We start from the raw sequence: 26,665 nt of genomic DNA, 5'->3' as shown, positions 1-26,665 counted from the left end.
GCCCTTCACCACCCTTGACAGCCCATAACAGCCCTTGACATTCCTTTCCACCCTTGACAGCACTGGGCAGCCCTTGACTGATCTTGACAATCCTTGACTGCCCTTGACAGCCCTTCCGCGCTCGCATATCTTGGCAAGGTCCACATGGGTTGAACATGGGCATTGGTTCCACAGGGGCATGGGCTCTGATTGGTTTCTTACATGGACATCACAGGGGCACAGTTGGGCTACCCAGAAAACATATATATGGGCTACAAGTGGCCAAACCTGAAAGCCTCTACAGTTGGGGCCCACATTAATTGTAAATTAATTTTTCAGAAGTAATTTTTTCTCTTCAGTGCTTCAGAATTAGATGAAACTAATTTTAATGTTAATTATATTGCATTTATTACCACAAATTGCAGTACCTTTTTATTATTTTATTTTCTACTTCCTAAAATTCAAATTGAGAATGAATAAGTGGCACTTAAACTTCCTTTATGACATCTAATCCACAAATACTGCATATATACATGTTCACATATGTGTAAAATAAGATTAAGACTAAGTGTTTAGTGGGCCCAGGTGGGCATTAAATGGGCCACTATAGGGGTTCTACCTGGGCCCTAGGTGGGCTAATATAACTTTTGTAATTTTATATATTTCATTTTAACTGAGTGTCAGACAATTTCAAATGAATAACTCAAGAAATGATTTAATGAATTCATTCATTTTTAGGTCAAAACCAGTGTCAGATTTTACATTTTAACTTTAAGAAAAAAGATACATTTGAATTGATAGAATGTCATCAGCACACTTAGGCAGCTATCACATTCACAGAGCACCCTAGGCAGCTCTAGGCAGCTCTAGGCAGCCCTAAGCAGCTTACACAGGCACAGAGCACCCTAGGCAGTCATAGGCAGCTCTAGGCAGCTCTAGACAGCTCTATACAGTCCTTTTTTTTTTTTTTTTTTTTTTTTACTGCTGTGATTGTGGTGGCGGAGGTGTGGTTGAACGTCAGCTGGTAGCCCGAATTTCTTGTGTGTGTCTGAGAGAGTGACGATCAGCACATAGATGTGTGTCATTAAATGGGTCTGCTGTAAAGTGAAAGTAAAAATGGAGAGAAATGGGTAAAAGAGACCTTATTTAGGTGTGCAATTGCATACTTTGTACGTACTTTGTCTAGCATCTGCTTTGTGTTAACATTTTTACCGGACATTAAATTTTTGATGAACACCTTTGGGATGAATTGGGATGCCAACTGTGAACCAGGCCTTCTCACTTCATATCACTGCCGGACCTCACTAAGGCTTTTGTGGCTGAATGATCACAAAACCTCACGGCCATGCTCCAAAGTCTAGTGGACAGCCTTTCCAGAAGAGTGGAGGTTATTATAACAGCAAAGAGGGGACTAAATCTGTGTTAATGCCCATGGTTTTAGAATGGGCACATGTGGATGTGATGGCCAGGTGTCTACATACACTACTGTATATGTGGACACCTTACCATCACACTCCCATGTATTTGTAAAAAATCCCATTCCACATTTAGTCCCCCTCTGTGGTTATAATAAACTCCACTCTTCTGGGAAGGCTTTCCATTAGATTTTGGAGCGTGGCTGTGAGAGTTTGTGTTCATTCAGCTACAAGAGCATTAGAGGTATCAGGCACTGATGTTGGGTGAGGAGGTCTGGGGTGCATTCAGTGCTCCAGTTCATCCCAAATGTGTTCAGTGGGGTTGAGGTCAGGGCTGTGTGCAGGACACTCTCGAGTTCTTCCACTCCAACCTCGGCAAACCATGTCTTCATGGAGCTCGTTTTGTGTACAGGGGCATTGTCATGCTCAACATGTTTAGGCCTCAGTTCCAGTGATGGTAAATTGTAATGCTACAGCATACAGAGACATGCTTATACTAGAGTGCTTCCAACTTTGTGGAAACAGTTTGGGGAAGAACCACATATGGGTGTGATGGTCAGATGTCCACATAAAGTTGCCCATACATTGTGTATTGTGACATGGAGTCAGTTTTGCAAGCAATCCCTGCCGTGACTCTTTAAGCTTTTCCCCCAGTGAACATGTAATTACATCATGACCTGACCATAAAAAGTCAGGTTTGATCATTGCAACTGAGAGGTACAGGAAAGTTGATTTTATTTATTTATTTTATTTTATTTTTTTTACTGTCAAGTTAACTGAAAAACAAAGATTCGTTACTAACCCTTTAGTTTGATGATATTTTAATACACTTTTTGAGACCTGGAGCTTGCTATAAAGGACTGGATGACTGTTGATTATTTTTTATGCTACTTAAAGGCTCTTTTCTGGATGAGTAATAGGATTTGAATCACCCCCTTTGGTGGACCCATTAAGGCGAGCTCAGTGAAAAGTAGTGCAGCGCATGCGCTTGTTCAATCTCAAAATACCTAATTAAAAAAAACATCCACTCAGTCGCTCGTCGATGATAATCAATGTGGAGACAGATGTGCGCGAATAGAAGATGAATGCGATGAGTGATCCAAACCACCTGCTCCTTCACCGGATCGGTGGCGGAGCGCGCGCGGCTCGGGTTCAAACGGCGCTCCGAACAAATGCTGGAATTAAAGCGCTTCATTAAAAGGCCACCTCTCATCATCAGCGCACGTTTCTATTTATAACACCGGGCTGCATCCAGTCCGCGCGGCGGGGAAAATCTCCCCGGTTATTTCTGTCTGTTTCATCTCTTGTCTCACGCACTCACATCAAAACAAATTCAAAACACCACTTGATTTGCCCCATTTTTCATCTCAATTTATGATTATTTTTATTAAGGGTTGAGGTGGAAGCATTTTTCATGTTTATATTTCTAGCACATGCAGCTGTCAAAACTGATGTCCTTGTTTTGTGTGTGTGTGCGTGTGTGTGTGTATGTGGCGGTTTTGGATCGGGAGACGTGCCTCGCGTCTCAAGCCGAAGTCGCACATGCGCAGTTTGCGCAGAGCGCGGGGACAACACGTAGCCTTGGCAACGTAGAGAGGGGGAGTCCCGGCAACGAGCCGTCAACACTCACCTCGTTTAGGGCCCGAGCACGCAGCTCGCGCTCCGGGCGCCCTGTTTCCCCGGAAGACCAGCTCGACAAGGGCGGGAGCGAGAAGAAAAGCGGAGGCGGGCTGCTGCCGGGCTCGTGCGCGCGCTCCGGGCTCGCCGGCTTGTGGGTAGGCAGCGGCAGCGCGCGTCGCACGTCAGAGCTGGGCTTTACGCTCGCAGACGTCCTCGAGCTGCGTCGGGGTGCGAATACTGCGGGACGGTCTGTGCAGAGCTTCGTTTTACCTATGCGCACGGATCAGGTGAGGAGGAAGATCGGATGAATGGCCTCGCTATGGAGGAAGTGCCGGTTTCTCGAGTCCAAGCGCGGCGCAGAAAGAGGCGCCTGCCCAGGACGCCGCTCGCAGGTATTCCATGCGAGGACGAGTTCGACTGCAAGGAGCTAGAGAGCCTTTTTCAGAAGTACAATCTGAAACTCGAGCAGACCGCAACGCTGAAAGCGCTGGCCGTGCTCATCCTCGCTGCGTCCGCACTCGCGCTGGTCGAGCTGCTGTCCGCTGGCTCGCGCTTCACCGTCTCCAAGGGCTCGCACCCGGTGCACTGCGTCATCTTCACCTCGCTCTTCATTGTCACCAACGTCAAGTACCTGCAGGTGACGCAGCTGCAACAGATCGCCAGGCTCGCGCTGCTCTTCAGCTTCACGTTCGCGCTGCTCTGCTGCCCGTTTCCGCTCGCTCTCGGGCCTGGCACGCAGCAAGGCGCGCACGGCGCACACGGACCCGACGCGGCCGCTACTGCACCTGAGCAAGGTGTGTGGCAACTGATGCTCGTCACATTCGTCGCTTACTCCCTGCTGCCGGTGCGGACTCACTTAGCCGTCGTGTTCGGCGTGCTGGTCGCTGCATCCCATTTTATCGTGACTGCCACGTCTCTAACTACCCTCAGACCGCGCGTCTGGAGTCCGGTAAGGCAGTTCATGTTTTGTTTGTTCTTAGGAAATGTGCACTACTCTGGTCCTGTATTTTTCAGCACATCCGATTTTCCTCCCCAAACATAACTGACTTAGACCGTTAATTAACGACCAGGTTTTGTGTTTGGAAGTCACCAAACTGTGTGTGTTGAGTTGCTATTGAGGCTCCGTGGAGAATTGTGCAGTCCACGTTGGTAAACCTCGATGTTGTTTACACCGCGTGTCTGCGCTGCACGTGCTTAACGACAAACGCAGGCAGGAGAAACGAGTCACGCGCCAGGAGTGGACACACTGAAATGCCAAAAGATACCATTATATTATTCAACATTATTCAAAACTGTAAGAGTGTATTTAGCACTGTAGGTAATAACTGAACACTGTACGAATTAGAGGTGCACAATAACGACTGAAATGATATGCAAGAATAGTTTGGTCACCACCGAAATCACGATTCGGCTTATGAATCACGATTAATCATGATGTCCCAGTATTTTGTCAATTTAAATTAATAAAAAACATGCTTTTTATACTATACATTATAAGCCCATGTTTACTGTCCACTTTATTAACTCCTGCACATTCATGCGTTTACCCAATAAGCCCAGTCAGGTGAGACAGGATAAGAGCTTCAGATAATGTTCACGTCAAACACCAGAATCTGAAACAATGTGATCTTTTTGACCCTGGTATTGTTGTTGTTGCCAGAGGGTTGGTTTGAGTATTTGAGTATTCACGCACAACAGTCTAGAGTTTACACAGAATGGAGCACAAAAAACAACCAGAGAGAAGCAGTTCTGCAGGTGCAAACACCTTATTGACGGGAGAGGTCAGAGGAGAATGGCCAGACCGGTTCGAGCTGACAGGAAGGCTGCAGGAACTGAAATTATCACTTTTTATAGCCGTGGTGAGCAGAAAAGCATCTCAAAATGTACAACACGTGGAACCTTGCAGCAGATGTGCTACAACAGTAGAAAACTACATCAGATTCCATTACTGTCAGCCATGAACAGGAGTCAGGCTACAGTAGGCACAGGGTCATTGAAACTGGACAGTTCAAGATTTGAAAAATGTCAATTTGGTCTTTCTTTAGTCTTCAAGTGCCCAGGGGTGGGTTTCTCGAAATGTTCGTAGCACCAACTACTTGGTAACGTCATTCATGAGAAGCTTCTTTAATTAACAAGCAATTCCCAAAACCTTTCGAAACTTATATATATATATATATATAGTTTGAGCACGATCCGTTGCTCTATACCTGATTAATCAACTTTTCTATGGCTCGGTGGTGTAGTGGGTAATGTGGCCACTTCATAAAGACAGTGTGTTAGGTTTGAATCTCTTGGGTGACTGTCTGTGTGTGGTTACATGTCATATTTATTACTCATGTTAGCTGTACAAAACAAATGAAGAAACTGCATTTAAAACTGTGTTCATGTAAATCAATCTCCAAGTTAAGTGTAAGAGATGAGTTTATGATTTTGTGTGGAACCGATGTACACATTTCAATCAAGTAAATTGAATGAAGTTTTCAGTGTAGCTTTTGTGCCCCCTTTGATCGTTGTACTGTACACTGAAAAATAGTTCATTGAATTTACTTAATTCAAATGTGTAAATTTGGTGCACATGAATAAATTGATCTGCATTAATACAGTTAGTTTTTTGTACAGCCAGCATGATTTGTTCACGTATATTCATTGCCCTGGGAAAATACTAGGTTTAATACTAGTCAGTGCCAACATCCTTGTGAGATTTGATAATGTTACTGGATAGACCAGTGGATCAGACTCACTCATAATTCAACCTAATGAATTAGATTTCTGTCTAAATAAAATTTAGTGTAAGTAATGAAATCATGTTTTGAGGAGTAAATAATTTTTTGTAAACTACACATGATAGTTTCTCTTAAATCTGGCCAAGCACATATTTCCTTTTCTTAGTGTAGCTTTTTCAGACAAACTTAATTTCTGTAGTACATTTTTATTATTCTTGTTTCTATCGTCCACTGTTTTTAAATACTGTCTACCTGCGTCGATTTTTGCTGTTTAAGTCTCTGATTCATCTGTTGAATTTAGCTCCCGACTGTGAATGGACTGTTTGAATATCAACACGTGCAAGCCAACAAAGACCTTACAACTTGCAAAACAGTATGACAGTAGCATACATCCTGCTTTAAGTTGTTCGTTATTCACTAAGATTCATTGTTATCAGGAAACTCAACCAATAATGATGAATCTTAGTGAATCTTAGTTTTTTCCCCATTCTGATAATTTATGGGAACATTAATTGAAGCTCTTGACGTTTTTTTTGCATGATTTTATGCATTGCACTGCTGCCACTGGATTTTCTTATTGGGTAATTGCATAAATGAGCAGGTGTACAGGTGTTCCATTAAAGTGGATGGCGAGTGTATATTTGCAGATATCTCTGAATCGGAATTACATTGCTTCTGAGTCGCAATAACTGAGTGTTAATCTTAAAATGATAATTTAAATACAATGATTTAATTAATTAAGTAAGTAAATATGTCACTATAGTATACATCAAAACAGATATAAATTTTTAGCTATAAAGCCTTTATGTCAATGAACACCAATATCTCAACCACTTATTTTTAATTAATTGTGGAAGCCAAAAATCAAAATCACACTCAACATATGATTAACTGTGTGGCCCTAGTGACAGTTAATTCAGCACTGTGATATATGTGTTGTGTATGTTGTGTTTATGTAGAAATGTTGTCGCTGTAATAACAAGACCATAGGTCTTAAAATCTAAAGCCACCCCCGTTTCTGAGATATATTTGGTGGCAAGCTTATGTAAACCTAAGTCAGTGGTATAACCTTATGCCCCATACCAGTCCATGAATCTCACATCTTAACTCTGGTTCTTACATGTGAATTCTGTGGGCACCAAAAAAGTTTCATAAGCTCTAAGCTGTTTATTACATACTCCTCCACTATTAAAGAATGTAGACTCGGACAAATCGAACTACGGACTACTCGGACTACAGATAAGCACAAATTCACTCCAACTTTTTTTTTCTTGATAATTAATATTACAAATATATAACAGTCTTAACCCATAAATGTAAATATGTTAAAGATCCAGTACAAATACCTAACAAATAGCACTGAAATTTTAAAACAGTCAAAATGTTTCATTGATAATGACAAAATTTTATTTATTTATATATATATATATATATATATATATATATATATATATATATATATATATAAGGCACAATACTTTTGCACAATACTACACTCCTGTGCCAAAAATATGGGTCAAGCCCAAAACGGCAAATGTTAAGTTTTTAATGGTCTTCACATCAAATCATTGATCAGGAAATTAGCAAGAATTAAACAAATGCACTCCTGAGACGTCCTGTGCCACTATTTGCTCGTTTACTTTTTGATTTGATTAAGTTTATCTTGGTCTCCTCAGAACACAGGACATGGTTCCAGTAATCCATGTCCTTAGTCTGCTTGTCTTCAGCAAACTGTTTGCGGGCTTTCTTGTTCATCATCTTTAGAAGAGGCTTCCTTCTGGGACGAGAGCCATGCAGACCAATTTGATGCAGTGTGCGGCGTATGGTCTGAGCCCTGACAGGCTGACCCCCCACCCCTTCAACCTCTGCAGCAATGCTGTCAGCACTCATCTGTCTATTTCCCAAAGACTACCTCTGGATATGACGCTGAGCACGTGCACTCAACTTCTTTGGTCGACCATGGCGAGGCCTGTTCTGAGTGGAACCTGTCCTGTTAAACCACTGTATGGTCTTGGCCACCGTGCTGCAGCTCAGTGTCAGGGTCTTGGCAATCTTCTTATAGCCTAGGCCATCTTTATTTAGAGCAACAATTCTTTTTTTCAGATCCTCAGAGAGTTCTTTGCCATGAGGTGCCATGTTGAACTTCCAGTGACCAGTATGAGGGAGTGTGAGAGCGATGACACCAAATTTAACACACCTGAGACCTTGTAACACTAACAAGTCACATGACACTGGGGAGGGAAAATGGCTAATTGGGCCCATTTTGCACATTTTCATTTAGGGGTGTACTCACTTTTGTTGCCAGCGGTTTAGACATTAATGGCTGTGTGTTGAGTTATTTTGAGGGGACAGCAAATTTACATTGTTACACAAGCTGTACACTCACTACTTTACATTGTAGCAAAGTGTCATTTCTTCAGTGTTGTCACATGAAAAGATATAATCAAATATTTACAAAAATGTGAGGGGTGTACTCACTTTTGTGAGATACTGTATATATCAGATTACGCATAACAACTTTGTGAAAGATTCAATTTGAAATATTCATCATTCATTGAACATGAGCTTTCTAGCCGAGGACAGTTTGATTCCTGTTCATGCTTGTAAAGGACTCTATTCCACTAGGACCACCATACCCTCAGACATTCAAAGTGAAATTGAAAGTCACATCTCTGTCTCTTTGTTGGAGGTCAGTAAGATTCTGCCTAATCAATAAATAGTTCAATAAGTAATGCCTTTAATGCAATCGAAGACACTGTTTAATCTGACCTGTCAGTCCACCTACTGAGTACTTGTGATAATGAATGGTTCTGTTTTTATTTCTCTCTCCTCTCTCAGGCCATGTCTAATGGCTTTATGTCTAATGGCACTTTACGATGGTCTTTGGATGGTATTGGAGAACTGTAATATCTGAATGGCTACCGATTGTTCAAGAAATGTTCTGGGTCTTTTGAACAAAATACAAGCCGAGACCTTAAAGGATTGTTATGAATACTGTTTTCAAATCAGTGCAATATGTTTTACACTTTCATACAGCAGCCTGCATGATATTTATAGTACGTTTCTCTATTAAAGGAACTTACTGTATAGCTGTTGAGGTTACGATATTGTAATACATTTACATTTACATTTATTCATTTAGCATTTATTCATTTTATCCAAAGCGACTTCCAAATGAGAAAAATACAAGCAAAGCTATGTATCAAGCAGAGAACAATACAAGTAGTGCTACCACACAAGATTCGTTAATTGAGTTCCAGAAGAAGACTAATAATTCAGTAAAACATATAACTTTTGATAAAACAGCATAGCTTTAATGATATCTGCAAACCAGGGTAAGTGCAACTAGTTAAAATCACGGGTGAAGCTGCGAGGGAGACTCGATATGAGACTACTTAAATATAAATCAATCAAAATGATAACTTGGATACACTGACTGATAATGAGATATTTTTTACATCCTGCAGCTAAATCAAAATAAAAAACTAAATTAAAGCCTATTATTCAGTAACTACGGGGAAAATAAAAGGTATGTATGAGATATGATATGAGATATCATTATGAGAGGGAGAAGTCTGGCCCTGCAGACATGTCATTGGAGTTTAAGGAGTTGACATTATAGGAATACTCAGAAACTTTCAATCTCCACCTACTACATCTGTAGTATATGTGCAATTACCATAGACAATTTCAGCAGAAGGACAGAGCTTATTTTACAAATAGTTTTGAATAAGAATTTGAGTGATTATAATAAAATACATGTTATATATACTGTAATTGTTTACTGACAACACTTTTATTATATGTGAATTTCAGGTGGAAAAAATGGTTTTTTGTTGTGTTCTCAGAATAAAGAAAATTATTGTCTGAGGATATAGAATGCACAAATTGATTATGAAGTGAGTTAAAATAGCAGTCTTTAATTAAAATAATGATTTCCTAATAGTTGATAATAATTTTTTTATATAACTTTATATTACTGCTCTATTTGTCATTTACTGTTCCATTTTTATTTTTAAAAAACTTTTCACTTTTCCTCTGTATTAACTATATTATTTATAGTGTATAATGATTTAGTCACATTAGCTTAGTATACAGTATACATGCATTTTTGGTTTTTCTGTGAGACCTTTCAATGTCAAGAACATAAACACACTTAAAAATAGGGGAGAATAAAATAAACAAACGAAAATAGAGTTGAATGTTTATGTCTGAATCTGTATAAAGTATAGTGCTCTGTTAATGTCGTAGAAGTACTTATGTATGACTAATAGATAATTGTTTATGCAAAATCAAGGAATTGGCACGGAATCTAAAGTCTGCATGTATGAAGTATTATCGTGCTTTATTAATGACCGCATAGAAATACTGCAGCATGATAATGGCAGCAGTGAATCTATTCCGTTTCAGATAGTTTTGGCTTGAACTGTGACTTGGCATCTTGTGCACAGTCAGGGTAAATGCACTCTTATTGATTTATTAATGCTGTGGGATTACTAAGCAGTGATTAATAATGCTATATATTTCAGTCAGGCACATGCGTTAGGTTACCAATTTTTGAACAAACTACTATGTACACGTATAATGGCCTGGGAAAAGCCTTCACATGTTGAAATTTTTGACATTTATTATTACATAAACTTTTGGAAATTGCAGGTTTTTCTGTACTGACACCATTGGTGTTTCATTTGACATAATTTGCTCAACCACAAGGAAATTCTAGCACTATAGCAAGTTACAGCAAGTTTGGTTACCCCCAAAATTGCACTTGATGATTACGTTTCCAACTCTACTGACCAGCAGCACCACACAGATTGTCTAAAAACAACAGCTATTTAATGTTTTAATTTAATTTCATGAATAAAATATCAAAATGATAAACATTACAAAGAAAATTGTCTAAAACTTTTTTCATAGCCTACATTTTGAAATGCTATTCAGAAATCCCAACCATCCAGCATTCATTCCATGTTTATTAATATCCTTTATTTAATTTTATTTTTTAAAAAAAGCAGTCATTAAAGTTTATTGGAATTCATTATATTTACATTATACATTAGATGTGGTCTCCGGTGTTGCTGTTGTCATCTCTATATTATTTCAGTAGTAATGATCTTAACCTGATTACTCTGAGCTGACAGGCTATATCAAGGAAACAAAGTTTATAATGTAAAATGATTAATCACTACACGAGCTACACCACCAAGTACTGCTCAACCTTCATCCACATCTGGGTCTCTGGTCTTATTACCTGACATAAATGTCAGTCATGGCATTTAACTTGACTGATTACTTTTCACTCTCAAACTGACCATTTTTACAGCCTCATTTGTTAAACTGGCTCCTTATTTACCGAACCTGATCTCTGCAGTAAGCTGAGGCAAGGTTAGTAAGGAAATAATAAAAAAAGAACATTTCTATATTGTTTTGTTTTGTTAAGTAAAAGTAAAATTATATTTAGTGGCAGAATATGGGTTTTCCCAGGCTGCCACACATATACAGTATGAAGCAGATCTTGTTGCTAATAATGGCATTATTAAAGCACTACGCTTCATATAGATACAGGCAAACACTCATTTGACTCGCAAGACAACATTTTACAATTCCGTCCTGAAAATCGTCCTATAGTCTTCTTACAACTAATCTTTTAAGAAAAAAAAAAACATCCCAGAAGATAGTTTTGGAAAATTTTGTACACCCAGACATTATCATGATTTTACCTTTGCTTACAAGAAGACTATTTAAGCAAATTGTGGCACAGGACATCTCAGGAGCGCATTTGTTTAATTCTTGCTAATTTCCTGACCAATGATTTGTTGTTAAGACCATTAAAAGCTTAATATTTGCCATTTTGGCCTTGGACTTTTTTGCCCAGGAGTGTAGTCTGCATTAACCATCAGTATCAAACTCAAACCCCCTGGACAAGTCTAATGCCTGGATAGGTTTGGATACACCACACTCATTATCATATAAACGGTGAGGGGATTAGGAGATGTTGCGTGAGTGAAATAGCAAGTAGATAAATTAAAAAAGTTTAAAATAAAAAGGGCAGTAAGTGATAAATGGAGGAATAAAGTACATTTATGGTTAATATATTTTATTGACTATTTAAAACTTTTCAAAAGCATAAGTTTTTAACTCACCATATAATAATTTTTTTGTATTCAGTCATATTTTTGAGTTGTCAGATAATTAATGATTTTTTGTTTCTTGTAGGCAATTCCATCGATAAGTGGGATGAAGTGGGAAAACACTGGAACATATATATATATATATATATATATATATATATATATATATATATATATATATATATATATATATATATATACACATACACACACACACATATACATACATACATATATGTGTGTGTGTGTGTGTGTGTGTGTGTATTATCTTTTCTTTTTTCTTCATTATCTTCTTCTTATTTATTTATTTATTTATTTTTTACTAAAGTGTGCTAAACTCCTTGCCCTTGACGCTATTGAGTATGTGAGTTGATGTTATGGTATGTGTTATAGTTTGAGCTCAGGTTACTGTATGTGTATAGTTTCACATGCTCTTCCTGTGTCTATGTGTGTTTCCTCTGGGATTTCTGGTTTCCTTCCACTTCCCCAAAACATGCCTTTAGTCAATGAGTATGCACATGTGATGGATTGGCCTTGCGTCCAGTGTTCCTGGGATAAGCATTGGATCCGCCGTTGCCCTGACCAGTTACTGAATATAGCTGAATGACTGAATAATCCCTTTCTGGAAATATGCACATCCTGCTGTTTTCTGTCTTGTGTTCTGTCTTCCTGTAATTTTTAGCCTCCTTTTTATATTTAATTTCCTTGTTTCTTTCTCTCACTCCCTCTTCTTTCACCCTCTCCACAACCCCATCTTGTGACACCAAACTATTTTTCTGGAACATAGTATTTCAGTGCTGAATGCTGAGTAAATGTAAAATATATACACTGTGTATACACACACACACACACACACACACACTCAAAGTGGTTCCCATTTCCCATTACACTTTCTGTGTTTGTAGCTGGTGGCAAATGCAGTGCTGCTGATTGGTGTGAACCTGTCGGGTGTATTTGTTCGAGTCCTTACTGAGCGTGCCCAGAGGAAGGCCTTTCTGCAAGCTAGGAGCTGCATCCAGGAACGCCTGCAGCTGGAAGACGAAAATGAAAAACAGGTCTCAAAAACACCACACACAGCGATACTAACATGGAGTCGCTCCTGTGAATTCATAGCAGTTTATGTTTAGGTTGTTTTACTGTTTTTGTGAGGACTGTTCACTGACATAATTATTGATGCAGTTAATTACAGGTGTATCTTAAAAAATGTGAATATCGTGGAAAAGTTAAATTTTTTTCCGTAATTTAACTCAAAAAGTGGAACTTTCATTTTATTCTAGATTCATTACACAAAGTGAAATATTTCAAGACTTTTTTTGTTTTAATTGTGATGATTACGGCTTACGGCTCACGGAAATAAAAAATCCAGTATCTCAAAATATTCCAGTAAAGAATTTATAATACAGAAATGTCGACCTGAGAAGAGCTCTAATCAGCTAATTAACTCAAAACACCTGCAAAGGTTTCCTGAGCCTTTAATCTCTCAGTCTGGTTCAGTACACAACCACAATCATGGGGAAGATGGAAGTAAATGTTGCATTTCATTTGGAAATCAAGGTCCCAGAGTCTGGAGGAAGAGTGGAGAGGCACAGAATCCAAGTTGCTTGAAGTCCAGTGTGAAGTTTCCACAGTCAGTGATGATTTGGGGTGCCATGTCATCTGCTGGTGTTGGTCCACTGTGTTTTCTCAAATCGAGAGTCAATGCAGTGTCTACCAGGAGATTTTAGAGCACACCATGCTTCCATCTGCTGACGAGCTTTATGGAGATGCTGATTTCCTTTTTCAGCAGGACTTGGTTTGCTGACCATGGTATTACTGTGCTTGATTGGCCAGCCGACTCACCTGACCTGAACCCCTTAGAGAATCTATGAGAGACACCAGACCCAACAATACAGACGAGCTGAAGGCCGCTATCAAAGCAACCTGGGCTTCCATAACAAACACCTCAGCAGTGCCACAGGCTGATTGCCTCCATGCCACGCCACATTGATGCAGTAATTCGTCCAAACCAAGTACTGAGTGCATAAATTAACATACTTTTCAGAAGGTTGACGTTTCTGTATTATAAATTCTTTCTTCTAATATTTTGAGATACTGGAATTTTGATTTCCATGAGCTGTAAGCTGTAATCATCAAAATTAAAACAAAGGCTTGAAATATTTCACTTCATGTGTAATGAATCTAGAATATATGAAGTACCACTTTTTGAATTAAATTACGGAAAAAATGTGCTTTTCCACGATATTCAAATTTTTTGAGACACACCTGTAATGCTATGCTACACCTAAATGTAACTGTAACCTTAATCTTAGTAACTGAAAGGCTCGTATTCATTTATTTTATTTTATTTTATTTTATTTTATTTAAAATAAAATCTGTGTTCATAATGTAGACCAGCTAAAATGGTCAGAATTGTCAGATATCCCAGTATTTGTGGGGACATTTAGTCCCCACAAAAATGAAACACAACAACACACACACACACACACACACACACACATACATGCTTGAAATCAAATAATCATGTATCTCATTTTCTCTCTCAAGTTAAAAAGTCGCAAATTTGACAGGTAATTACCTTGCCAGATTGCTTTCATTCCTCCCTGACTACGTTAAAGGTCAACTTTCATCTGCAAACACACACACACACGCACGCACATACACGCATACACACGCATACACACACACATACACACACTTACACACACACGCACACACACAGTGATTGGGATTTTGCGTGCAAGTGTAGTGGGCTCACTGAATTAGAATTCAGATCATATTCAGACCAAAGGCCTAATGGGGAAACTGACCAATACATAGACACGGTGCATATAAAATTCAAACACCTTGCAGAGCTACAGCACAACAAACATAACAAATTCTTCAGAATATATAAGTATCTGCACATGCAATATTTTTTAACAACACCATTGTGAAAGCAGAGTGAATGGCTCAGACCTTTAACTTGAGAATTTTCATAAAACATAGCGACCTGACATGGCAGTTTATCAGTGCCTCGATGGGTACAGAAGTAAATTATCACCGACTGATTTGTTAATTAACTAGAATGAGGCAAGAAATGAAGAGATGATATACATGTTCTTCTCAACTACACTAGAGATAACACTTTCTCCTTGTTCCTTAGCGACTGAAATTGGTTATAATTGTTTGCAAATGACTCATCCACCTCCTACCTAACAAACTCCCCAAATAGATGGCAACACCACCCACTCTGTACATTAACACACACACACACACTAAATATCTTTATTGTAGTACACACTCAACTCCACAAAATTAATATATAAATTTCAGTAGAGTCAGTAAGCACGTCAAGTCAATTTTATTTGCAAGTAAAGTCAGTGTACATAGTTGAGACATATATACACTGAATTTCTTATGGCAAAGCTCAGGTAAATTGTTTACATGTAACAGAATGTACAACACACAAGAGCTTAAACTTAGTTAATACAAGAGATACAAAGGGGGCACGGTGGCTTAGTGGTTAGCATGTTTGCTTCGCACCTCCAAGGTTGGGCGTTCATCAAATCTGCACCCTGTGTGTGAGGCGTTTGCATGTTCTCCTCGTGCTTTGGGGGTTTCCTCCATTACTCTGGTTTCCTCCCCAGTCCAAAGCCTGATTGGCTTTTCCAAATGGTCTGATAGGCTGACTGGCATTTACAAAGTGTGTGAATGTGTGTGTGATTGTGCCCTACAGTGTGTTTACACCCTGTCCAGGGTGTCCCTCACCTTGTACACTAAATTCATTGGGATATGCTCCAGGCTCCCCCGCAATCTGTGTAGGATAAGCGGTATGGAAAATGGATGGATGGATGGATGGACAAGATATACAATATACATAAGAGAAGGAAGAGAGAGAGAAAATGATTTGAGTACAAGACAGTATTGCATTGTGCCAGAGTAAAGTGTAAAGTGGCAATGGAAAAAAGTATGTAAAGTGACCCTGGGAATGTAAATGAACTGGCCTACAGGCTATTTAGGAACCTGATAGACAGCAGATAAAAACTGTTCTTTGTTAGGATGTTCTCTATAGTACAGAAGTAGAAGTTGTTGAGGATTTTAGGGTCCAGTCCAAACTTCTTGAGCTTGGAAGGAAGTAAAGTTTCAAGCAGGTAGACATTATTACAGTCTTGGTGTGGACTGACCAGGTGAGGCCATTGGTCTTCCTGACTCTTTCCACAACACTATTTTTATTCTAGTGTTTGGTTTCCAATTCATGTCCTTGCCTAGTTTTGCTTGTTTTTGCTGATTGCCCGAGTCTCTGCCTGTTTCACACTACCTATTACTTCTTTCTCCATTTGCTTTGTCTGCATTTGCGTCCAAACCTGTGTGCTTTGTGAAAGCTAACAGCAAATCCACCTCCATAACAGAGAACTGGAGTTTGTAGGCAGTGCCTTGGTTCTGTTTTGTTACATGAAACAACTCTATTATAGAGCACTTTTCTTTACGGGGAGCAACCCAACAGGACTGGTCCCTGTAAAAAAGATGTCAGTACAAGTAGAAGTAGAGAAAGGTCTAAGTCTTTTCACTCAGTCGGCAGTGGTAGCTCCGTTGTTAAGGTGTTGGACTACTGCTTGGAAGGTCATGAGTTCAAACCCTAGTACTGCCAGCTGCCCCTGTTGGGCGCTTAATCCTCAACTGCTCAGAAGTATAAATGAGATAAATGTAAGTCGCTCTGGAGTGCCTGCTAAATGTCATAAATGGAGAAAGTCTAAGTAGAGAAAAGTCATATCGTAGACAGACGTCAATCAGACAGACCCTTTTCTCCAGCTTGATGGTTGCCACAAACACACTGCCTTTCCTATTCTATATAGTCCAGCAAAGCCCAGTACAGTCCAAAGCTCAGTCAAGTTGCAACCAGCTCTCTTTGAGCAGGTGTCCTGACTCACTGGTAACAGCATGCTTAATCAAAAAGACATTTATCACCTGCTTTTAGCAACGCATGGCTGACAATGAACTGTAAGTGTTTCCAGGGAAACTTACCTCTGCCATGCCAACCAAGCTGTGCCAAGCTGTGATCTCCCACTGATATCACCCACTTAGCAATAATCAGAAAAGTAATGAGCCAACCCTTGTCAACCTAAAACACGTGCACCCCAGATCATTCCAGCAGCATTTAGATCAAAATTTTAAACTTGGGAATAAGAGGAATGGTTGGGTGGAAAAAATGCTGTAAGAGAACACTTTCAATTTTCAACTCCTATGTGCTTCTTGAACACCAAAGTTGGCCTTCATGTTGCTGTTTCACTAAATTTGGGAATGTGGATGTGGGCATTTCTGCCCATTCAGCCACAAGAGCATTAGCGAGGTCATGGTGTAGGGCGAGGAGTCCTGGCACACAGTCATCGTTCCTATTCATCCCAATCGTGTTCAGAAGGGTTGTGGTCAGAGCTCTGTGCAGGACACTCGCGTTCTTTGACTCCAACTTTAACAAAGCATGTCTTTATGGACCTCGCTTTGTGCACAGGGGTATTGTCATGTTGGAACAGGTTTGGGCCTCTTAGTTCCAGTGAAATCTTAAACGTGCAGCATACAAAGACATTCTAGACAAATGTGTGCTTTTGACTTTATAGCAACAGTTTAGGAGAAGAACCACATATCGGTGTGCCTCCCTGTTCATTTTTGTTAGCAACAAGCTCTCCAGTTAACTGTGATGAGTTCTTTGGATCATTTAATGGCTCTAGCTTTCTAAAGTTTATGCAAACTATTCTGAAAGAGAAACCCTCTGTTATGGTATTATGCATAGAACCTTTAAGAGGGGCAAACTGAAGAAGAAGTGTTTTAACACTTTAATGTTATAACTAGAGTAAATTGATGGTTTGTTCATCTGGGGATCAAGGTTCTATAGTTTGCAGAACCCTACGAAATGTAGAATAATAACCTATCCAAAGAATCCCTCTAGAACCCCTTTCTAAGAATATATCCCTTATAACCTAACTGATTGGGGAGGGACGTTTAATGGGAGGGGCCTATTTATGCAAATCAGTGTTTATTCTTCTTCTTACAGGAACGCCTTCTAATGAGTCTGCTACCCAGAAACGTTGCCATGGAGATGAAGGAGGACTTCCTCAAACCACCAGAAAGAATCTTCCACAAGATCTACATACAACGTCATGACAATGTGAGGTACAGTGAGAGAGAAAGAGAGAGAGAGAGAGAGAGGGGGGATGGGTGAAAGAGTCAATGGGAAATAATTGACAGTTAATTGACTGTAGGTGTCACTTCTGTTACACCGACACGGGGAATGAGAACGCTCAGTGAGTCAGCAGGAGTCAACTGCTCTCCACTCACTCATGCAACCTCCCGAGTGTGGCTCGCAGCCAAAGTCTGCACAGCTCCCAAAGCTATCCCTATCAACTCAAGAGCTGCTCAATTAGCTCTCGCTGCCCACACACAATCAGAGAGAGACAGAGAGAGCGAAAGGGGGGGAGGACTGAGGGAGTCATAGGAATGAAATCACACATACATGTATCACAGAGACAGATCTTACGCTGCCAGTCATTTGTAAGATCATGTATATATAGACATTGCCTTCAAAGAACAGTGTGTGAGCAGCAGTGATATACTATTTTAGAATACATTAGGAAGCCCAGCGCCGAAAAGCTGGAGGGTTTCTGAGTTGATCCCAGGTTTTGCATAAGCAATGATGGCCTGACCTATTTTCATAGGGCCCTGAACTGAATTTGCCATTCTTGGACTATTTCTGTATGTATAATCAAGACACTTAAGCTGTGTTATATTCAGTAGTCATATTTAAGTAAAAGTAAAGACCATTTTCTACTAAAAGTTAAGGTAGCTCATGACCAATCTACTTAGAAGTAGATTGGTCATGGTCATGGTCTACTTTCTACATTGTTAAAGTACATCGTTAAATGTTGTTAGGTATCAAAAATAATCATAATGCTGTATGATGATAGTTTTACCATATTTCCGTATGTTTATGTATGGTAAAAAAATATATTTTTTACCGTTGACAAACAATTCTTTTAATGGTTAGCACATTTGCCTCATATCCCCGGGGATGGTGGTTCAAATCCCATCTCCGCCCTGTGTGCACAGAGTTTGCATGTTCTCCCTGTGCTTCAAGGGCTTCCTCCAGGTTCTCCAGATTCCTCCACCATTCCAAAGACATCCATTATAGGCTGATTGGCATTTCAAAATTGTGTGTGAATGTGTGTATAATTGTGCCCTACAATCGGTTGGCATCCCATCTAGGGCAACCCTCTACCCTGATCCCAGTTCCCTGGGATAGGCTTCAGGTTCTCCATGACCCTGTATGGGGTAAACGGTATGGAAAATGGATGGATGTATGGATATACATGTGAAAGCAAAATCTAAAAATCTATCCATTTCCTTTTTTTGCACTACTTCTACTATTTTAACAGAATGTCTAGACCAGTAAACTAATCCATCTGTTTAAGTACTAATTAAAGTACTATATAACTCCAGGCTTACATGTTATAAAGCAGTGTCTCATCAATAACTAAAGGCAGGGCAAAGCACCATCATTTATGTCAGCTGTTCAACAAATGTTAATCTTCCTAAGGTTCTTATTCATAGTTCCATATATTTAAAATTGTGTTGAAAAACTAATGACCTTTTTTTTTTTTTTTTTAGTGATTGACAGTTTAAAAAATGTTCCTATTAGTTCTGTTGATTTGCTTGCCTTTCTTGACCTTGCAATATCATGGGCCACTGTGCTCACTGCCCCTATTTCTGTCCGCTAATTTGTCACCCATCTATATTACTATATTTAGCAAACCAACATTCGTTCTTTCCTTCCCTTTAGTATCCTGTTTGCAGACATTGTTGGGTTCACCAGTTTGGCTTCTCAATGCACAGCTCAGGAGCTGGTCAAGTTGTTGAACGAACTCTTCGGGAAGTTTGACGAGCTCGCCACAGTAAGTCCTCATGTGTTAGTGTGTGTAAAAGAAAGACGGATGTTCTCTTATCTATAGACACATGTGCGTTTATAGTATTTGAATACAGTTGCACAGATTATGGCAATGATATATATCAGCATATCAAAAACTTCATTTCAAAGATGTTTTCTCTGAGGTATCCTGAAGCAACGTAAATATAAATGTAAATGTAAAGTATTTACAGGGTATTTTGAAAATACCTGTTATTGTACCATGATACCTACGTGACTTTCAAGACTGATTGTGTTTGCAGAGAAGTGGTGAAGTTAGGCTTTTTTCATGAGCCCGGCAAGTCTAATAATATTTATGAAAAGCATCAACTTTATGGATGAAGGTGGCAGTGCCCAATATGTTTTTAAAAAATGCTAAATTATTTATTACATATCATTCTTATTCAAATAGTGTAGTGATGGAGGTTAGCTTGGTTACGTTACGTTGGTGAAGAATGCGGCATACAAAACATTTGAGTAAAAATTTATTATTTTGATATGTTTCAGACTGTTGATATTCAACCTATAGAATCTCCTACAGGGACATGGTGCTATACATACACTGTCCATGGTGCTGAAGCACTGGCTGTGGTTCTCATAGTAGGATGTAATAATACATTTAAACTGGTCACAGGTCACCAATAGAGGAATCATGTTTTCTTTTTAATTCAATATTGGGGGATTAATTCAAATATTTAATTCAAGATTTACATCTTTATCCTGGTGTGAGGGTTTGAATGTTAATATATATTATATTACTAACAGTTTGTGGACAACTGGCTATGACACGCATATGTGCTTTGTGAACATCCCATTCCATATTTAGTCCCCCTTTTCTGTTATAATAACCTCCACTCTTCTGGGAATGCTTTCACTAGAATTTGGAGAGTGGCTGTGGGGATTTGTGATCATTCAGCCACAAGAGCATTAGTGAGATCAGGTAGTGATGTTGGGTGAGGAGGATATCTCGGGTGCAGTTGGTGTTCAAGTTTATCCTAAAGGTGTTCAATGGGATTAAGGTCATGGCTGTGTACAGGACACACTTGAGTTCTTCAACACCAAACTTGGTAAACTATGTCTTTATGGAGCTCGCTTTATGCACAGAGGCATTGTCATGTTGGACCATTTTTGGGCCCCTTTGTACCAGTGAAGGGAATTTGTTATGCTACAGCATACAGACATCCTATACAATTGTGTGCTTTAGTAAATATGTGGTTCTTTGTGGCAACAATTTGGGGAAGAACCAAATACGTCCACATACGTTTGGCCATATATTGTAAATGTTTTGTCCAAATATCAATAGTACTATAAATTGACCCAAACACTGCTCTTATTAATCTTCTTGATGATGTTACTTGTTTGAAATGATCTGATTCAGTCAAAGTGTTCGGTAAAACACTACACTTTGGGAAACACTAATTTATTTAATTTTTTTCCCTGGCGAATGATATCCTTGTATTAAACACCTCAATTTAGAATCTGTTCATTCTTGTCATCTCTTATTTTATTTGTTACTCTGCTGCTCTTATCTTTCTGCTACCCCTCTTTCGCTCATTCTTGGGATTTGTCACTTTTCATTTGGTACGCCTCACACATCACATTACTAGATCATTTGCTAAATTCTAAATTGTTTTATGAAGAGTGTGAAAAAGTGTTTCACACATTAATATTGTCATAAACAACAGCTTTTTGTTTAGTCTGAAAACCTAGCAGCAGCTGGAAAATATTTCTACCACAGATGGTGTGAGTGTGTGTGTGTGTATGATGTTTGCTACCTCAGTAACAAAGGAAACCCCTTGTCACATCAAACACATACACACACACACACACACAAACGCATCCAACTTCATTTCAAAAGATTTTCTCCTTTCCTCTATTTCTCCTTGACAGGCCGAAAAAAAAATCCAAATGACTGAAACACTAAAGAGCATAATTAAAAGTGAAACGATACTATTATCTGTGTCTATAATTCAGTTCAAATGAATATTGTTCGATGCAGGAATTTAGCTGCTGTTAGAACATATCCGTCGAAGGTAAACATCTTTCCAAACACTAGCAGAGAACCATACTCTGTCTGTAAATTATTATGTGACTCCTGATTTAATGACAGGCTATCCACATTAAAATTACTACCATGTTGTTCAGTTGTCAGATGTTCCTTGTTCCAGATGTGCCAGGGTCAATTTTGCTTTGAGATATTAACAGGTGGGCTCCCAAATGGTGCAACAGAAAAGCATCTTTATTATCCGGAGATCGTGAGTTCAAATCCCAACGATGCATCCGTGGCCGGGGGTCCCCATGCACGTGCTAGTCTTCTCCCTGCCCGGTTGGTAGCTGTCGTAGGATAGCGGAATAAAATAATGAATTAAAAACATTTAATTAAATTAACAAATTTGCGAAATGTCAGGGTTTAGGTTTCTTACTGAGTTGAATGAAATGAAAGGCAAAGTATCTGTATTAGGATCTACAGTGTAGTAGGTCTGAATCTGTGCTTTCCTTCTCTCTTTCTCTCGGTCTTGCTTTCCTAAGCCTGAGTGGGAGGAAATCTACTTCAGTAGTTTATCATAGGAATTATAGCAATACCCCTGTTTGGCATATTCACAGAGCAACATACACACACACACACACACACACACACACACGCACATGCGAAGGTGCTCTCATTTATTACAACAATAAAAATCCATTTCAGGCAGATTAGAGGGCATTGTTAATGTACAAATGTAAATGTAAGCATATTATTCAGTCACTACGAATAACAGGAAAGATATGTATATAGTTTAGACTGTGAGGAATATGTGTCTGTAGTTTAGTGTTTTAAAATAAATGCTGATTTAACAGAAAAAAAATGATGATGAGCCATCACACTTTTGACTTTTGTCTCCTTCTCCTGCCTGTGTGTGTGTGACTAAAAGGAGAATCACTGCAGGAGGATAAAGATCCTGGGGGACTGTTATTACTGTGTGTCTGGTCTGACCCAGCCCAAAGCTGACCATGCACACTGCTGTGTGGAAATGGGACTCGACATGATTGACACCATCACGTGAGTGTACCCTCTGCTAAACACACACACTGCTCATGACATTCTTTATTCTTGAAACGTCTTTTTAGCAGACAGTTCATTTGGATGTGAATGTTTTTCTTTTATTCCTGCATTTTCCTCAATTGTAATTTATTTACTACATTTATTAAAGCAGGTAACTCAAACCTTTTGCCTTTCTAAATGCAAGAGATATCAAAAAGCATCCAGCTTTGAAAGGCAACGAAGCATAACCATCTTTACCAGGACGCTCATGGGTAATTGCAGAATAATCGCACTGAATGATTTCCACTGAATTCTCCTGAGATGGTTTTGTTTGTAAGCAAAAAGAATGTAGACATTTTTATCGCTTACACTGTAACAGGGGATTTTAGAAAATGAGATGACCTTTGTAGTTCTTAAATTGTATTACTGTATTTAGAGTAAGTATTACTTCTTATATCACTCTAGTACTATGGTAGGTGTCAATAATTACTAACTTGCTAACTAAGAGTATGTGCTTTTGCTGGGATTGAAATACATTTGACACTAATTTGACAATCTAAGTGCTTTAATGACATGCATAATCACATAAAAATACTTAAGTTGTGTAATTCTGCAAGTCTGGAAAATATGAAAAAGTACAGAATATAAAGGCAGTCATTTTTCCCTACCCAAAAAAGCACTGTAAAATTGTGTTGTAAAATTTACAGTAGTTTAGTGTAAGCAGAGGTACCTTACTTTTTAAGTGCTGTACTTTTTACAGTATATTACAGTAAGTATGTCTAGAAATAGACTGTAAATTTAAAATAAAATATAATCCACTACGTTTGCTCATTTGGCTGGTGTCTAACTACACATCCCAGAATTCAGCATGGCCTACAAATATGGCTGCTGTAATCAGGTCACACGCTCCTGATTACTGATTACACACACCTGGACTCAATCACCTGCATGGCCACACTCACACTATATAAGGACTCTCAGTATTCACATTCATTGTGAAGTATTTGTGCTGTGTCTCTTCTACCATTCTATACCAAACCATTTGAGCCATTGTTTGTTTCTCTGGCTTTTGACCTTGTTTTGTTGTTTATGTATTTGACCTTGCCTGCCCTTGTTTATGCTGTTTGTACATTGCCTGACCCATGCCTGCTTACTGACCGCGTTTTTGGATTACGTCTTTGTCCTCTTTGCCAAGATTATTAAAACCACTATGTACCTGCACTTGCGTCCTCTACTGCTTCGTGGCGCTGATGCTTTTATCCAAAACAGCTTACAATCCATGCAGGATAAAACTGAGCAATTAAAGGCGCATTCCTGCATAAAGCTAGAATTTCATATATATATTTTTTCGTAGTATGCATTATTCTGTCACACTATATTGTTTCACTTAGTGTTAGCGTTTTAACAGAATTCATGATTGTTTTCACACCTTGATGTAGTGAAACTACAATACCCAGCATGCATTGTGCAAATTATGTCATTCATCCATCAATAATCCCTACTGTGATCAAACAATCTGGACCTCTGAGTGAGACACGTCACTCTAACATTTCCAAAACTGGACAAGATAATCATAGCAAGCCAGAATTTGTTTTCTAAAATGTCATATGTTGGGTGCCACAATTGGAAATGTGCTCATGAACATGTATGTATGTATGTATGTATATATATATATAATTTGATACCTTTCCACACCTATAGAAGTTGGTTGCAGTTACAGGCCATTAGAAACGATAACCCAGTAGCATCAGGTTGCCACGCTAATCTGGCCTTTGTCGTCCCAGGGAATTTTTCCTTGCCACCTTTGCCTCTGTCTTGCTCTTCAGGGATAAATTTTTAAATGTAAAATTTATATCCGTAATTTATATATTTCTATAAAGCTGCTTTGTGACAATGTCTGTTGTTAAAAGCACTATACAAATACAATTGAATTGAATTGTATTTTGGGATTTAAGTTGTAACAAGTGGTTAATCGAGTTACTAAGTTATTGTGTGTGAAAATCCCAGGAAATCAACTCTTTCTTGTTTCCCCCCTTATATTCAATGCCAGTTTGATCTTCCCACCCTCTGAGACACATAAAGTCAGGCACCGCATCTTTTCGAGCTGCTGCTCATGCTGTGTCGCTTGGCAGTGTAACTCACTTGGAGGAAAGCACTATCCTCCATGTTCTGCATACATGGGCTCACAGTGTCACTAGCATGGTAGTGCTAGTGTTAGTGTCATTCCTGGCCATGGATGGCTGTGGCACATTATTTTCCCCATTCTGATAGATGATGTGAACATGAATCTCTCGACCTGTATTTGCATGATTGCTCTGTGGTGCTGCCACATGATTGGCTGATTGGATAATTGCATGAATGAACTGGCGTAAAGTTGTTTGTAATTAAGTGGCACAATGCTAATAGTCAAGTGTTTATGCCATTCTTTAAAGGAGCAGTTTGTAATATTTTGTGTCCCTGCTGATTGCATGGCAAATTGCAACTGCAGTGGAAACATTGGCAATGGTAAATGACAGCCATATGTTAGGCCGTATGTTATTCAGCACTCTATAAGAATGTGTGTGGGTATGTTTGTATGTGTGTGGGTGTGTTTGAATGTGTGTGTGTGTGTGTGTGAATGAGTGAGTGAGTGAGTGAGTGAGTGAGTGAGTGAGCGAGCTGACTGTTATGTCAATAGTTGTTTCTCTGGTTCCTTGTGTTGTGGCTGGAATCTCTTATCACCTAATACAGGTGGACACACACACACACACACACACACACACACACACACACACACACACACACACACTAAAAGCTCTTTTTTTTTGCTCACTCTGACATTCTCCCATCTCAGGCTCTCGAGTTTTCTTCCCCCATTCAGGTTGTGTTGTTAAAAATAAACCCAGCAAACCCTTTTTCCGTGCTCTCTTTCCCGCTCTCTCTTTCTCTGTGTGTGGTGTTATGTAGGTAGTGAGGTGAGAGGAGATTTCTTTGCAAGTAGGGCTCCATGATTCAGGATGAACTAAGAAGACCACATTTTTGCTTAGAATTCACGATCCTCACTCAGAATTCTTTGACCAATTTTTAAGGAACTATATTAACGTTTATTAAATTCACATAGCAGACCATTATCCTAGCTGATGTTTCTGAGTGATGGCTCATCTACGTTTTTTGATTTACTGACCCACTGGCACATTTATACTGCAATAACATAAATCCTAAATTATATACTTGTATTTAATATAAGAATTGAATTATTTTGAGGTGCCCAGAGTGCAGTGGAGAAAATTGAGATAAAAGGCATCATTGTAACCTGCCATCCTAAAGTTAAATATTAAACTGAACTCATTGTGTTAAATGTACTTTTCTTTTTGCTTGCATTTATACCTTATATGGGTTTGGCTGCTCTAGGTCTGCATGACAAAAGCAAACCTATACAGAACCCTAACATCAGTATAGAATTCTTTATTTCACATATAATACTTGATATGATAGCTAAGTCTCCATCAGTGAACAGTTGATAACTTCAATAAAATAGACTTAATGAATTTCCTGGTTACACACATGCACGTTTTGTCCATGTAGTACACAGTTATTGAAGGGATTTATTTATTTATAATCGCACTATCCCGTGTCACCCAGATGAGGATAGGTTCCCTTTCGAGTCTGGTTCCTCTCAAAGATTCTTCCTCATATCATCTTGGGGAGTTTTCCCTTGCCATCGTTGCCTCTGGCTTGCTCATTAGGGATAAATGATACATTTAAAATATATATCCTAAATGCATATATTTCTGTAAAACTAATTTGTGATCATGTCCATCGATAAAAGCGCTATACAAATACAATTGAATTTGATATCCATG

The 26,665-nt window shown here is 39.0% G+C and overlaps 1 protein-coding gene across 5 annotated transcripts in view; it reads left to right on the top strand.

Annotated features, from left to right (window-relative positions):
- The first annotated feature begins 574 nt into the window (after positions 1 to 574).
- Positions 575 to 26,665, top strand: part of adcy1a (adenylate cyclase 1a) — a 48,836-nt gene continuing 22,745 nt past the window's right edge. For all 5 annotated transcript variants that reach the window (XR_008384676.1, XR_008384677.1, XM_053614234.1 and 2 more), the window contains exons 1-5: positions 575 to 3,963; positions 12,774 to 12,923; positions 17,894 to 18,012; positions 19,676 to 19,787; positions 22,714 to 22,841. Coding sequence is in view for 3 of the 5 variants with exons in the window: in XM_053614234.1 (XP_053470209.1) it covers positions 3,319 to 3,963; positions 12,774 to 12,923; positions 17,894 to 18,012; positions 19,676 to 19,787; positions 22,714 to 22,841 (1,154 nt within the window). In the remaining 2 variants the exon portion in view is untranslated. The remainder of the gene's footprint in view (positions 3,964 to 12,773; positions 12,924 to 17,893; positions 18,013 to 19,675; positions 19,788 to 22,713; positions 22,842 to 26,665) is intronic.

Source organism: Ictalurus furcatus, chromosome 25 (genome assembly GCF_023375685.1).
Source record: "Ictalurus furcatus strain D&B chromosome 25, Billie_1.0, whole genome shotgun sequence".
Taxonomy (NCBI): domain Eukaryota; kingdom Metazoa; phylum Chordata; class Actinopteri; order Siluriformes; family Ictaluridae; genus Ictalurus; species Ictalurus furcatus.
The sequence above is the reverse complement of the archived record's forward strand: the minus strand, read 5'-3'. Positions and strand labels throughout refer to the sequence as shown.